Source organism: Seriola lalandi, unplaced genomic scaffold (genome assembly GCF_002814215.2).
Source record: "Seriola lalandi dorsalis isolate HSWRI2012SDOR001 ecotype SW California unplaced genomic scaffold, Sedor1 jcf7180002054672, whole genome shotgun sequence".
Classification (NCBI taxonomy): domain Eukaryota; kingdom Metazoa; phylum Chordata; class Actinopteri; order Carangiformes; family Carangidae; genus Seriola; species Seriola lalandi.
In genome coordinates, this window is record NW_019525225.1 from 1,071,479 (window position 1) to 1,085,136 (window position 13,658).

Below are 13,658 nucleotides of genomic sequence, written 5' to 3' on the forward strand. Positions count from 1 at the left end.
ATCGCCTGTTCTGATTATAGTCCTCCAAGGTAATTTTGACTCTTGAGGATGTTTATACCTGAAATTACAATGTAATCTATTACAACAAAATGACAAAACCAGAATAATCAGAAAAGTAGAAAAAAATAAACGCAAAAGTCATTTAACATTTCTCTAACGCAGGATAAAACAGTATTGTGGTGTACTATTAAATGCAGGATTTTTGCCGTAGTTTTCAATTGATTGTGGAGATGTTTTAAAAGTTTTTTTTTTTAACTTATATTTATTGTTATTACTTCTTTCTGATTTTGCATGCAGTTATAATGCATATATGTCCAAATTTTCCATCATTCTTTCCACTGCTCCTTCAAGAAGAGGAAAACAAGAACCATTTTATTCACTCACTTATATAATGTTTGTAGCTAATGGTTAATAAATAATTCACAAATGCATTATTGATCAGGTATATGCCATTAATAAGACCAACTTTTGGGTTGCCAAGTCGTGTGTTATAAGTCACGGGTTAGCAGGTAACCTGTACGCTGTTAGTCCTACATGAATCCTTATGCTTAAACCACGTCAAAAAGTTGTAGCCAAAAATGTTCATATGTGTTCATATAATTGCATCTATCCTGAGGATGAGGATATTCATGGAAGTTCAATGTCAACTTTCCATATCGCAGTGTTAGCTGATAATGAGCGGCCCTCTGCAGAGCTGGAAGTGTCATCAGTTTTTTTTTATCAAAGCCGCAGCAGCAGCTGGTGAATGTAAACAGTTTGTATTCCTAGTTACAATTACAGTAAATATTGTGCTGTTGTCAGAAGAGGGAAGACAGGTGGTCAAGCCTGAGCCGATAAGTGCCTGGGACGAAGGGGTCCTGTTTCACATATACACAGATCAGGGTGAACAAACTCTTTCAAGTGTGAACACATTCCATATTGTTGTTACACAGATCGCAGAGGGTGAGTGTGAAAAGTAGTAAATCTGACTTAATAATAAGCTGTGTAACTTTGTACTGTTAGTTTCAATATGACTGGCAGCAGCAGGTGAAACTGATGTTCTGAGTTGAGTGAAAACACCACTACCAACCCATTCCAGCAGGCGGTGCTGTGAATCCATCTCAACATAGTCAAGAAGAAAGCAGGTAAGTGTGTGTGAAGACGATACCTACATATGCATGAATATGTGTGTGCGTGAGTCATTTTGTCTGCAGTTTGTGAGAATAATGTTGCCTTGTTGGTACTAAGATTAATTGCAAATTATCCTTGTGGTTACCATGACCTGGAATGGGTGAGTACCTGAACATGCGCTTGCATTATCTTTACACAGAGCAGAAGCAAAAGCACCAGAAAGTTGTAATTTAGGCGTTGACTTGCTGGATGCAGTATTTCTTCACTTCCAGGGGGAGGCAGCAGCTCTGTCCATTCAACAACTTTTCCTGCCACTATGAAAGTCAGCTACACACACACATACACACATATACACACACACACACACACACACACACACACACACACACACACGGACATCGTCAGCTGACTCTAAAGAGTTGAAAGTTGTTGCATGGCTTTCATACAGAATTGTGGCGTGTGTCATGGCGAAGTTAAATATCAACATTACCAATTGAGGGAAAATCAAGCTACAGTTTTCACCAACAGGATACTCATTTGTACACACACAGCTTAGTGTGTGTATTTGTGTGTGTGTGTGTGTGTGTGTGTGTGTGGATTCATTGGCAATATGCACAAAGCAGACCATACAAAGAGCCAGAGCTCCTACTGTGTTATCACCAGAATCAGTGGCATTAAGACATGCACACACACACACACACACACACACACACACACACACACACACACACACACACACACACACACACACATACACGCACACACAGGTGCTTGCCCACTCGGTGCCCCCCAATAAGAGTGTGTATGTTTTAGCTGACAGTGTTTACGTTCAGATCTTAGGTCTGTTCTGTTCTGAGGAGGAAGTCTTAACAAAAACTCTTGCTGGTGACATTTGTCAGAGTTTACCCTCTTTCCCCCGACCATCCACCCTGTAAGATGTGACGCTGTTACACCATGAAAAGTACAAAGTGACTACGCTTCAGCAATCAGGCCCTTAAAAGGCAATTTTCACTGCTACAATCATACATCAGAGAGTCTGCTTTAACAGACATTTTTATGCTGAGATGTCCGTGTGATGTAAGGGGTGTTTTCTGTGAAATTCATACTGAAAGCAGATAAAATGTGGTGAACTGAGCGGAAACTGGCGACAATGATGCAAGACCTACTGTACTTCCAGATTAAAAAGCTAAAAATATCAGATGTGTGTGTTCTTGTCAATACAAGCGACAGAAACTGGGTGCCGGGACTCACCTTTGACCTACTGGAGAGAGAACACATGTTTGCATGCTTAAATACACTTGCTTAAATGTGTGTGGACACATACTGTGTGTGTGTGTGCGTGTGTGCGCACAGTGGGAAGTTTTTTTCCCACAGTGCACAAGGATCAGTGGAGAGTGGGAGCGCACAGGAAACAAAGTCTACTGGGAATTTAAACCCTAAGGAATCTCATCTGCTGTTCATCAGCCATCAGTCACTCCTGCACACATGTACACACATAAACACACACACACGCACACACACACACTGACGAACCTCAACATGTAGTCTAAACACTGCAGTTTAAAATAGAATTTTACAGCCTAAGGATGAAAACCACTGGCAAAGCACAATATTCAGAGAATATTCTGCAGCTGTAAATCAACTTAAATTTTGCAAAGTAGTCTGTATTCTTAAAACTAATCCAGAGAGTAATTTCTAAGGACATTAAAGGAAAATCCAGAAGAGTCTGTAGATTCAGCTGAAACAACTGTGACAAAAACGACCATATTCCACCAGTAACCTTCAGTGAGTTATCCTCCACATCTGTAAAGTTCAATGAGTCATGTAAATAAAAGTACAGTGGGACCCAGAAGGATGCATTCTTTCTCAAGGACACAGAATAAACAGAGGCGGAGGGAGACAGAGAGAGGGAGTCATGCCACAGGCACTTGATTACTCGTTCATATGAAGCAGGAGCAGACCCTCTATTGTTGACCACCTCCAGGATGAACCACAGACCGTTGGCGGCTCATCATAACAGCCGGACTGCGGGCTACAACGACAGCCCGAGGGCCAGGAGCCGTGATAACCTGCTGATATATGATGATTTTGGAGAGGAAAACTGTTGCCCTGGACGATGCCTCGGGTAAGTCTTATATTTACATCCCCTATTGAACCCCTGTGTTCATGTAGTGGGCGGGTGTGTTTATGTGTTTCGTTAGATTCATTAATCATTTGACTTTAATAACCTTTAAACAACTTTTCACAGTATTGACATCAATGCAGCATGACAGATTATCATGGAGTTTATAATAAAGATCCATAACACAAAGCAATAAAGTAAGACAATATCCTCGTCAATTACCTCAGCGTCATTGTAATTACTTATCATTTTGATTTTGGCGGTGTACGGTCATCTTCGAACTTGTTTTCAACATACGTGTCCACAATAATTAAGTCTTAAGTCCTAATTAAGAAAAAATAAGATGGATGAGATCATAATTGCATTTTTAATGTTACACCATATCCTTTAGAAGTCCCTCATATCCTACAAGGATTGTTTTATACAGATTATGTCCTGTGTGGTTCACAGAATGAGAGACAGCAGCTTTGATAGTTTGATCTCTGAAGATGCTGAACTTTGTAAAATGAGCTTGTATCCGACGATAAAAGAGAAGAAGAACACGTTATATTAATTAAACTATAAAATAGTTTCTGTCAGTGAATGGTCCAACACAATAATTTCATTAGGATTACTAGAAGATCATGAGTAGTGATGTAGTTTCCCTTCATATTTACAGCCCAGTAGAAGTTTTTTTTTGTGTAAAGAACATTTCCATTTACTCTTTGGTTTGTATATTTTATCTGTACTGTTGTCTATTTTTAGTTTTTTATCTAAACATGGTTCATTAAATGGAATTTAGGATTGCAGTTTCTGTAGAGTAATGTTTCAAATTTAAATTATTATCTACTACAACTATTAAAAGTCTTTCATTAATTTTGACTAATGATTTGTCTGACTGCAGTGGCTCTCTCTCTTTGTGTCAGAAATCACCTTTACATTATTTTTTTTTATGTCTATTTCAAGGGTTTTCTCTCAACATATATAGAATTAATGATTAAATGATGAATGATTAAATCCTATTAATGTGAAATGTGAAACTGAGATGAAACTGGGGACAAGTGTCTGAGGTGTGGTTTCCAAAAGAGTTTTCCCCTGACTCTCTGGCAGCCACAGCAGCTCGGAGAGACAGCTCACGGCTCGCCTCACCGCTGCTAAACGCCGCCAGGCTCTACGTGGTCCTGCCTACATGTTCTCTGCTCCTTCAATCAGCCTGTCAGAGGTTGAGCAGCGTTTCCTGGAGGCGGCTGAGTACGGCAACATACCAGAGGTGCGACGTATGCTGCTCCATGTGCCCAACTTGAATGTCAATGCTGTGGACTACATGGGCCAAAATGCACTGCAGCTGGCTGTAGCCAACGAGCATCTGGAGGTGACGGAGCTGCTGCTGGGGAGGGCAGATTTGTCCAGAGTGGGTGACGCCCTCCTGTTAGCCATCAGTAAGATGTGTGCATTTGTGTATGTTTGCAGACAAGAATCAAAAAACACATTTAAAGGGTTAATCACACATGGCAGAAGGCTGACATTGCTGATTGTGTGTTGAGCTTTATAGTTCGAACCATAACAACCAAGTTAATCTATCCTTTAACGGGCTCCTCCACCACAGCTCATAAAAACATACAGCTAAAAAGCCAGCATAACTTAGCAAACCCACCAAACACCAGGCTACCATGAGCCTCTACTGTCGGCTTCTACTGTAACAAGATTTTAATGTGGAGTTCTTTAACTTCATTAAACCTGCACTGACTGATTTTTTCAGTCACACGAGCTGAAAAAGAAGATGTAAACTGATTAGTCACATATTACCTCCTTATAAAGGTTATATGCTGAACTGAGCAAACAATTGGGAGTTGCATCCACCAGATGTGGAGCATTAGACATTAGAATTGTGTCATGTTTGTGGCCACCTGGTGAATCTCAGTCTAATACTTCCCTGCCTTTTAGCTCTGTTCTGTGGCTCCATCAACCCGTTAGCTATTGAATGCTCCACTATGCTCACTGCTAACTCCATCTGCCATGCTGGACAGGTGGACGTTTTTCACCAGTGTGGGATGTTGGATCACGGCACGCAGACTAGACTTGGGTTTATAAAACTTTACTGAAGGGGTTTAAGGCATCAGGTACATATAGGAACGATTTCTTACAGTCATTTGACCTGCCATAATGCAGAGGTTTATTTGTCATTGACACACACACACAACAGGTAAGGTATTCTTGGTGTCCTCTGTGTTGTTTAGCAATTTCTGGAGCTTGCCTGGGCTGGTATTGCTAAGGTGCTTAAATGGCTCACAGAGGAATGCACTGCCAGAGACTTTTCTACAGAACTCTCTCTGAAAACAGCTTCCTGCTGCAGCTCATAACTAAGCTGTGAGAGCTGGGAGAGTGAGCCAAAACTGTAAATTTGTGGGCCATAAAACCAAAGCAATGAGCTGAAAGATGCTTAAATGCTCTGAATAGGTGAAGGCAACTACAGATTTTGGTGATCCTGTAATTTCATAATTGAATCTTGAACTACTCAGGGTTAACTGTTAGAAACATAATCAACTGTTTTTACACAACTGAGTCCTCTAACGCTGTTGAATGAGTTTAGATCAAAGTATTACTTTCTTTATGGAAGATATAGTTTCAGGATTGTTACTTACTTTACAGTATAAGTAGGTAATGTCAAGACAACACATTTTTCACAGGCAATTCATGTTCCACAATATTAGCAACAGTACTGAGGTAAGACTGTCAAAGGGATGAGGTACCAAACCACACCAACAGCTTTTCTCTTTGTCCGTGTTTGTGTGTGTGTGTGTGTGTGTGTGTGTGTGTGTGTGTGTGTGTGTGTGTGTGTGTGTGTGTGTTGTAGGTAAAGGTTATGTTCGCATCACAGAGGTTCTGTTGGGTCACCCTTCATTTAGAGATGCTCATCGTCTGACAGCGAGCCCTGCTCAAGCTGACATGTTGGATGACTTCTACGCTTACGATGAGGACGGGACAAGGTATAAAGATACAGAGATATGCAAAAGGCGGAAGCATCACTAAAAAATTTGTTGCCTCTGACCACAGTAATAGTAGCTGCAGCACTGGTGCAATAAATATATATAATCCCTGATATGTGGGACATCCTGCATTCCCCTGACTGATTAAAGGGCTATTTTGTGTTTGCTGCACTGCCAAGAAATAGTTTGGTACATAACACCCTCGCAAAATGTTAATTTGTTGTTTTTACACCCCCTTTTTGTATGAATTGAACAAACAATATCTAAAATGTTAATCAGTGAACTTTAGAGGTGCTGGTACTTGGCTTTTGTTGCCTTCAGACAGAGCCAGTCTAGCTGTTTCCCTCTGTTCCCAGTCTTTGTGCTGAGCTAAGTTGGTCAGCTACTGGTGGTATTTAATAGACATGAGAGTGGTATGAATTTTCTTATGATGTTAAGGCCTTTGATGTTTGTTTGTTTTTTGCTGCTTTGTGAATGTATATTGTATATGTTTTTGTGTGTGTACATCCCCATAGGTTCTCTCATGATGTGACTCCAGTGATACTTGCAGCACACTGCCAGGAATACGAGATAGTTCACACCCTGCTGAGTAAAGGGGCTCGCATCGATCCTCCTCACGACTACTTCTGCAGCTGCGACTCCTGTAACTATCAGCAGCAGTTCGATTCCTTCAGCCACTCACGATCACGGATCAATGCCTACAGAGGACTCGCCAGTCCTGCTTACCTCTCTCTGTCCAATGAGGACCCGGTGCTGGCAGCCCTGGAGCTCAGCAACGAACTGGCCATGCTGGCAATATTGAGAAAGAATTTAAGGTACAAATACCATCAAAGATCTCACAGAATCAGCACTAACAATGATGCAAACACAAGTCCACCAAGAACACGTGCACTGTTACTGGCACTGTGCACGTGACCTGAAAACCAGCTCATCATCAAGTGCACAAAAAGCATATTTGCCATGTTGCTGCCAACCAGCTGCCAGTAAACACAAGAACATTTTATGGGCCCTAAGAGAAGAAGCAGAAACGGATGAGAGTCAATACTGTAATCACTGTTGACATTGTTGGTTTGACACATATTTAACAACTGTAATTATTGGGCCAACAGTAGGAAATTATACTATGGGTACTGCACAATAAATAAATGTCACAATTGCTTTTTACTGGTAGCATGATAAAAAACGTGATTTCACTAATTGACGCACATTTTCCCTGCTCGTAGAACGACTACTGCCGTCTGTCGAGCCAGTGTAAGGACTATGTGGTGGGCCTTCTGGATCTGTGTCGCAGCACGCAGGAGGTGGAGGCCATACTGAACGGAGAAACTGACTCTGAAGACAGCTATGATCTGCCAGGTCGCCCCTCCCTCACAAGGCTCAAATTAGCCATCAAATATGAACTCAAAAAGGTTAGTATATATATAATTTATATTTATATATATATTATTTATAGTATATATATTTGAACTGCAGATTAGACAAAATAGGCAATGTGTGTTGTGTGCATCATGATGATTCTTTCCCACACTGCCCCTTTGGCCCATTCATCTCATAATGACAATATCAAATTATTGTTTAGGCAGCAGATTATTGTCTCTTCATTCACACTTCACAGAAGCAATAAACATTACGGCTTGAAATTGCGGTCTTCTTTCTCTCACCACCCTTTATGTCTCTGCACTTGGGGCCCTTCAGTTTGTGGCTCATCCTAACTGCCAGCAGCAGCTGCTGAGTATCTGGTATGAGAATCTGCCCGGGCTGAGACAACAGACCACTGCTATCAAACTGCTGGTGGTGCTGGCAGTGGCAATAGGGCTGCCTGGACTGGCCCTGGCATACTTGATCGCGCCGTGCAGCAGAGTATGTCATTCACATTAATTCCCAAATGCACAAACTAGATTTTAAATCCCTGCAGTGTGTTTTTCTCTCATCCTCCTTTTGCTTCATCCTTTTTACTCAGGTGGGGAAAATAATGCGAAGCCCCTTCATGAAGTTTGTGGCCCATGCTTCGTCCTTCACAATTTTCCTGGGTCTTCTCATCCTAAACGCTGCAGACCGTTTCGCGGGCACCACCCTGTTGGCAAACATGACCCACCATCAGCTCCCAGTTGGACACCAACTCCACTCTGACCCGCTGCTGCTCTACCGCATGACAACAACACCCTTCACATGGATGGAGATCCTCATCATTTCATGGGTCGTGGGTGAGCAGTAGATGATCATGATGGATGAACTTCCTCATCACTTCGTCATCTTGTGTGTTACACCGTTTGATATGTGCTGCTGCAGGTATGATCTGGGCTGAAGTGAAGGAAATCTGGAGTCAAGGACCAGGGGAGTACCTGGTAGAACCGTGGAACTTCTTGGACTTTGGGATGCTGGCGATCTTCCTCGCCGCCTTCAGCTGCCGCTTCTCTGCTCTGAGACACGCTGACCAAGCCCAGACCCACATACACACACACTACACAACACTGATAAATGTCACACTGCCCGACAACTTACGCTACTTTACACTGGGTGAGCATGCTCACACACCTATCAGACCACCACACTTTAGTAGCCAACATTCACCTAGTGTTTAAACAGTTGCAGCAAGTTAGCACAAGGCGGTACACACAGGATCATATGTACTGCATTTGTTGAGATGACATGTGTTGGCTCTGGACTTTAGCAGGCACACAGATGGCCAAACATCAGCAGTGTCTGTTTGAATTATCCTGTTATTGGGAAGTTAAATAGAACGATAAAACAGACCAAGCTTCTAGTAATCCCAATTAGAAAAGCAACATTTTGGATGGCAAACCTAAGTAACCTAAATCGTTAGTGGTTTCCAACATTCTTGGCTTTAGACCCCTGAAAATACAGTCCACTTTTAAAACCTTAGTCACAGATTGCACATGTGTATTTGATAATCATTGGAGGCCAGAAGAAGTAAAACTATCTAACATTTTACAAGAAATACATATAAGTAAAATACATATAAGTAAATGTTGATTTGCTGAACTTTGACTTGTTTGCGCTTTATTTTTGTAGCACGAATCGACTGGTTGCCGTCAGATCCCCAGCTGGTATCGGAGGGCCTGTATGCAGTCGCAGTGGTGCTGAGCTTCTCTCGGATTGCTTACATCCTCCCAGCCAATGAGAGCTTCGGCCCGCTGCAGATCTCTTTAGGGAGAACTGTCAAGGACATATTCAAGTTCATGGTTATCTTCATCTTGGTTTTTCTGGCGTTCATGATCGGCATGTTTAACCTGTACTCCTACTACCTGGGGGCGAAGCAGAACGACGCCTTCACCACGTGAGACATTCTCTGTGCACATGTCTGTTGGCTGTATATTTCACATTCATTTCACAGTGCAAGTGTGTAAACGTAAAGCGTGCTTTGAGAATTTCAATTCCATTTTTTTGAACATTTTGTGGTGGATGGAGGATGAATTACCACATGGGCAAGATCACTCAGCTGAGGTCCTAGAACCAACACTAAGCACAGTATCAGTATATCAAAGCACAATATAAAGGCACAATATTAATCTTAGATTGGGTCGTACAAAATTAATTTCCTAATCTTCAGCCCCTGTTTTATAGCATGTGTCAAAATCTATCTTGAAACTTAATCCAGCCACAGCATTGATTTATTATTAAACAAAAGGAAGAAAAAAAAAAATTAGATTTTTTTTATTGTTTATCCCTTTAATCATATTGGGACCTGTCAAGTTATGAAGTTCATTGGACCCAAATTTGGACAACTAGAGCAGAGTAGTTGCAGTAAAGTGGCTTATTTAAACACAACATGAGAGACTAACTGACCAGGTAAAAGTAGTCTGAAGTGGCGAAGCAAGTCCAAGACCAGAAGTCTAAACTCAACAAAATCCAGTTGGGTGACACAGGGAGTAAGAGAACAAAAAGCACTAGGAACACTGGGAAACCAAACTGACACACAAGGGTGTCTGAGGAAAAATCTCAACTGTTCATGGGAGCAAACAGGAGTACAACAGACAGACTGATAATGACAGAGTGAAGACAGGGACTGAAATACACAAGGGAGGCATGGGTAATAGAACACAGGTGAAACACATTAGGGCGGGGCAGACAATCACTGAGGAGGAAAATGGAACAAAGATATAAAGTCCTACAAACATGAGACACACAAGGCAAATATAATAATTCAAAGTAAAACAGGAACTGAATAAAAATCCAAAATTCAAAGTCCAAAGAAAGTGTCCAAGTTTAGAAAAATAAGAGCAGATCATAACAGCAACCCCTCAGATTTACCTTGTAATTGCATTTTCACACAGTTAATAATAACACATAAAAATAAATATGATATGATGGCTTTCCTATCTTTAGCTTAAGTTTTTTTTTTTGCCTGTGCAAATTAGTAAAAGATAAATGGGAGGAAATCAATAGATGCCTGAAACCGAAAAATGTATCATAGGCTTTGAAATTGATGAAGAGCAACATAAACACATAATTAAGAATTTACTGAGCCTAAAAATATTTTTTCTTCCATTCCTTTTCTCACCGATCCTCTAAAATGTTTCCCTTCTGATGATGAATGTTTATGTTTGTGAAAAATAATTTTTCTCATGTCCCTCCATTTCACTCTCTGTGCGTCCATCCAGCCTGGAGGAGAGCTTCAAGACACTGTTCTGGGCTATATTTGGACTGTCTGAGGTCAGGTCGGTTGTGATCAACAACGGACACAAATTCATTGAGAACATTGGTTACGTGCTCTACGGGGTCTACAACGTTACCATGGTGATAGTGCTGCTCAACATGCTTATCGCCATGATCAACAGTTCCTTCCAGGAGATTGAGGTTCGCAAAACAAGTACTATCATCATAATAACATTATTATGTTCTTCAGATACAAGCTCACAGATATAGACAGTGGCCTGAGAAAGTATTATCTTCACATGTAGCACGCATTCTTCACACTTCCTGCTAAAATTGTTTTTCAGTTTCTGGCAGGAATGAAATAATGTCATTTAAAACAGTGTAAACAGGAGTAAAAATGTATATTTGCTCCAAATTGTTTGTCATAGTAGTATTGTTCAAAATGTTAAGATTAATGATTTAAGATTTAGGTTTTACTCATTAGAACTCATTAGAACATGTTTTGTAAATAGATGGCACTTTTGCCTCCCTTTTCTAATGTTTAGGTGACAAAATAAATCATCTCACATTAATTTTTCATAGAGCAAGAAGAGTAAAAAAGTATACTCTTTATTTTTGTGTATGATAACAAACTATTTAATTACCATAATATATTCTGAAGAGATCTAAAATCCAACAAACAAAACTACAAACATTTTATCTATAAAAAGGACTCTAAATATACATTTCAATTAGCTTTTCACCTCAGTTGACTAGGCCAGAAAATTCTTTTTTTTAAAGTTTGTGTTGCAGATCAACACAGTGCTGAGGTTCATATTTTCATTTTACAGCATCTGTTGAAGAAATTGTTCAACATTTTGGGAAAGATGCATGCTTAGCATGACGCTACAGCTGGCAGCTGATTAGCTTAGCACAAAGACTGGAAACAAGGGGGAACAGCTAGCCTGGGTCTGGAGAATTCTCAAGACATGTTAAATAGTGAGCTTTAGCGATGCTGATAGACTGATTTAAAAAAAAATATTTGGACAGCCAGTCCATCTGTTTCTCCCTGCTTCCAGTCTTTATGCTAAGCTAAGTTAACTTACTGCTGGCTGTAGCTTCAAATTTAATCTACAGACATGAGAGTGATGTCAATCTTCTCATCTCATTTTTGGCAAGAAAGCGAATAAGAATATTTTCTAAAATGTCAAGCTATTTTTTCAGTAAATCTGAACTGGTGTCTCAAACTCAAATAGCCACAGTGATGCTCGTAATGTGTTTTCCCTCTTTTCTTCAGGATGATGCTGATGTTGAATGGAAGTTTGCTCGGGCCAAACTCTGGTTCTCCTACTTTGAGGAGGGAAGGACGCTCCCTGTGCCCTTTAACCTGGTCCCCAGTCCTAAATCCATGCTGGGACTGGCCACAGGTATCAAGTCCCTGTTCCTGCATGTAGCAGGACACAGTGAGGAGAAAACTGAGACACAGCTCAACCAGGTACCACACAATCTGCATGCATGTACTGGATATTTCATGAAAACATTGTATACAGCATTTATCCTTCCTCAGCTTGTACAGTCATAAGTCCATGGTACGTAGTAAGGCTTTAAAGACAGAGCCTGAGCACCTCCCAGTGGTTTCTCTGCTGCAACACAAGCTGCAGCTCAGAGCTGAAGACAAAAAGAAAATTCACAATTATGTTCAAAGAAGTTAACTTCAGCTTAATTTTCTAGCTCGGGGTTTGTGCTTCGACCAACCCAAGCAGATATCAGGTATGCATGTGTGTTTTTTTGTTTTGTTTTTTTGTTCCAAACTTATTTGACAGCTGTAATTTATATTTAATTTATACTTAATTTATACTTAATCCGCAGAATTGGGTTTTATATCCAAACCAAGTGACAAGTTAACAAAATATGATATTATATTTAATAATGCTACACTATAACTCATCAGCAGTAAACTACACTGTTACATTCACAAAACTTAAGCACGTATGTTAATGCTGTGATAAAATAATTTGTTAGTAGTCGTAGTAGTAGTAGTGTTAATTGTATCTGGTGCTTTTTCCATCACTGATTGTAGAAGATCATGAAGCGACTGATAAAGCGATACATCATCAAAGCCCAAGCAGACAGAGAGAGTGACGAGATCACTGAAGGTAAAATCAACAGAATGATACTGAAACTGCACTGAACTTAATTTAACTGCTGTATCCACTTTGGAAATAAAGCTACTCTAAATGTATTTGTCAATAAACCAAGCATGACCTTAAAAAAAAGAAAAAAAAAAAAGAATTTTCTCAGATCTAAAGTATTTTTTCTGCATTTTAGATTTTCTTTGATGCCTTTGTGTCTGTTGTTAATTCAGGGGAGCTGAAAGAGATCAAGCAGGACATCTCCAGCCTGCGATATGAGCTGCTAGAGGAGAAATCACAGAACATGGAAACACTGGACGGACTGCTGAGGAGGCTGGGAGAGATCAGCACACCTTCATAGTAGATTGAACACAAAACTGTACAGCCCATGGATTTAAAGCGCCTGTTCTGCATCACTGAATGTAGACAAACTATGATAGCATCAAAGCATTAATATAATAAAATAAGAACGTATGGTATGTGAATCTCAAATTAAAATGGAGCTTGCTGATTTGCATTATTATGTGTCATTTATATATTTATAATATGCAAAGTGCAATTTTTGAATCAATCAAACTGGGAGAACGTCTTTTAAAAGACCATTTGAAAAAAAATGAAAAAAGTCTGATTTTGTCAACACTAACATACATTTGAAATACAGTGTCAATGTGAATGATTAATCAAATGTAGTATGTTTTGCACGTTGGCATATGGTACAATGGATATCTGTAT

The 13,658-nt window shown here is 40.2% G+C and overlaps 1 protein-coding gene across 1 annotated transcript; it reads left to right on the top strand.

Moving 5' to 3' along the window:
- Positions 1 to 3,015: 3,015 nt before the first annotated feature.
- On the top strand, positions 3,016 to 13,443 carry trpc6a (transient receptor potential cation channel, subfamily C, member 6a). Its single transcript, XM_023421504.2, is given in 15 exon segments — positions 3,016 to 3,235; positions 4,322 to 4,650; positions 6,066 to 6,198; positions 6,714 to 6,988; positions 6,991 to 7,013; positions 7,422 to 7,607; positions 7,894 to 8,058; positions 8,159 to 8,402; positions 8,488 to 8,715; positions 9,232 to 9,496; positions 10,821 to 11,016; positions 12,092 to 12,289; positions 12,526 to 12,564; positions 12,875 to 12,950; positions 13,160 to 13,443. Coding segments are annotated over 15 exon segments (2,625 nt in total). The 5' UTR covers positions 3,016 to 3,095; the 3' UTR covers positions 13,288 to 13,443.
- Positions 13,444 to 13,658: the final 215 nt, after the last annotated feature.